Source organism: Mustela putorius, unplaced genomic scaffold (genome assembly GCF_011764305.1).
Source record: "Mustela putorius furo isolate JIRA1106 unplaced genomic scaffold, ASM1176430v1.1 tig00003834_pilon_pilon_pilon, whole genome shotgun sequence".
NCBI classification, from domain to species: Eukaryota; Metazoa; Chordata; class Mammalia; order Carnivora; family Mustelidae; genus Mustela; species Mustela putorius.
The window spans coordinates 48916036-48918430 of NW_025421987.1; the positions used below are offsets into that span (position 1 = coordinate 48916036).

General features: G+C 45.1%; 1 protein-coding gene across 1 annotated transcript; it reads left to right on the forward strand.

Moving 5' to 3' along the window:
* Window positions 1–203: 203 nt before the first annotated feature.
* Window positions 204–1125, forward strand: LOC101691678 (adenylate kinase 2, mitochondrial-like). Its single transcript, XM_045088483.1, has one exon. It carries the CDS (start codon window positions 264–266, stop codon window positions 987–989), a length of 726 nt encoding a protein of 241 aa, XP_044944418.1. The 5' UTR covers window positions 204–263; the 3' UTR covers window positions 990–1125.
* The last annotated feature ends 1270 nt before the right edge of the window (window positions 1126–2395 follow it).

Sequence of the window (2395 nt, forward strand, 5' to 3'; positions counted from 1 at the left end):
TATCTATGAAAGAGCAATTACATTACAGCCTACAGTGGAGTTGCTTACACTTAAACCAGTTTTGATCTCAACATCTACTCAGTGCTTCCTGCTGGACAAATAATTTTTCTATTTCACAGTCCTTTGTAATTCAGGCTTATTTGGGGAGAATGGTTATTTTGATATACTTCCTATTATTTAAAAGTTAAGGAATGGACAGCAGAGGAATTAGTGTCTTAAAAATGGGCTTTTCGGCGGCTTGAGCGCTGAGAGGCTTGGCGGCCATGGCTCCCAACGTCCCCGCGCCCGAACCGGCCCCAGAGTGTCCCAAAGGCATGCGGGCCGTGCTTCTGGGGCCTCCCGGGGCCGGCAAGGGTACCCAGGCACCCAAACTGGCCGAAAACTTCTGCGTCTGCCATTTGGCCACTGGGGACATGCTGAGGGCCATGGTTGCGTCTGGCTCAGAACTGGGGAAAAAGCTGAAGGCCACTATGGATGCCGGGAAACTGGTGAGCGATGAAATGGTAGTGGAGCTCATTGAGAAGAATTTGGAGACCCCTCGATGCAAAAATGGCTTTCTTCTAGATGGCTTCCCTCGGACCGTGAGACAGGCAGAAATGCTCGACGACCTCATGGAGAAGAGGAAAGAGAAGCTTGACTCTGTGATTGAATTCAGCATCCCAGACTCTCTGCTGATCCGAAGAATCACAGGAAGGCTGATTCACCCTCTGAGTGGCCGTTCCTACCACGAGGAGTTCAACCCCCCAAAGGAACACATGAAAGATGACGTCACTGGGGAGCCCTTGATCCGACGATCAGATGATAATGAGAAGGCCTTGAAGATCCGCCTGGAGGCCTACCACTCTCAGACCATCCCGCTGGTGGAGTACTACAGGAAACGAGGGATCCACTCTGTCATCGATGCCACCCAGACCCCCGATGTCGTGTTTGCCAGCATCCTAGCGGCCTTCTCTAAAGCCACATGTAAAGACTTGGTTATGTTTATCTAATGTTGGGTCCAAAAAGGAATTTCTTTCTTCCTATCCCTGTTGAGGGAGGGTGGGAATTACAGAGCAGGCAGAGGGAAGCTTCCTGAGGCCAGCGAGAATACCATTTGTTATACTGATTAAAAAAGCGCTTGCTTGATGTCTCTTAAAAAAAAAAAAAAAAAATGGGCTTTTCCTGGGGATCAGTCTCTGTTGCATTCACTGTGAAGCAGAGTGGTCACCACGGGCCATAATTTCTGAGGTGTGACCTCCTCGGACTTAGGGACCTCAATAATAATGTTTGGGGTAGTTAATATTATGTTGAAGTAAGTGTGTAGAAACTTTTCTGGCATGTCTGAAGAAGGCAATCTGGAAGCTGGTAGGGGCTCACTGCATGGGTGGCTCATTAAATCTAGGAACAAGGTAGAAGGGTTATTGAGGTTATTGGATACTCTTTCCTTAATGCCAGGTGTTTCACAGTTTGTTGCTCCCTAATATAGTCTGGTGGGGGCAGCTGGGCCTGTACCCATTTAAGGAATGGAGACTGGAACTTTTGCTCCTAGGGCCTTTAAAAGATACTTCTACAAGGCTTTTCCCCAACTTCCGTCTCTGTCTCTCTGTGTCTCGTTCGGTTTATCTGTCTCTCTGCATTTTTCTCTCTGTACTCAGTAAGGTTTCCAGATTCTCCTGGACACCTGAGTAGTCAATTAAAATTTAGTTTTATTTTGTATGCGTCTTCTTCCCTTAGATACCAGACTTTATCTGGACAGGATGAAATTTTTCTATTAGAGAAAAAATTCTATTTTCTCTTAGGTGATTCATGTCATGATGGTCTTAGAAGTCATCAGTTGGATACTCTGTGTTACTTTTGGTACACCAAATTATGCAGAATGGAATCCATTTGATCAAAAATAACTGAGCAAGGGTGAGGCTTCACTTTTCTGACTGTTGGATAGAGGACGCCCCATACAAAGTGGGTCTTGTTGGGATTGCGTGGCTCAGTCAATTAAATGTCTGACTCTTGATTTTGGCTCAGGTGATGATCTCAGGGTCGTGAGATCAAGGTCCACACTGGGCAGAAGTCAGCTTGGGATTCTGTCTCCCTCTCCCTCAGCCCGTTACCCCTGTCTATCCCCCTGCTCGTTCTCTCTCTCTCTCTCTCTGTCCAATAAAAAAAAAAATAAGTAAATAATATCTTTTTTAAAAAGTGGGTCTTGCTTACATATGAAAATAGGTACAGAAAAATTAATTTATGAAATCTTTACAGAAAATATGTTAAGTGGTGGTAAGGGATAACAGGATAGACAGAACAGGTAAACACAGAAGACAGGCTCAGTATGATTCCTACTTGAAATGATGAAAGCCTTTTGAAGTGAAAACTGCTCAAGGAAGGGTTTTGGACTTGGTATTTTTTTCATGAGATTTTTCCT

Excerpts from the sequence above, each read along its gene's own strand:
- LOC101691678 (XM_045088483.1), top strand. The coding sequence starts at position 264 with ATGGCTCCCAACGTCCCCGCGCCCGAACCGGCCCCAGAGTGTCCCAAA.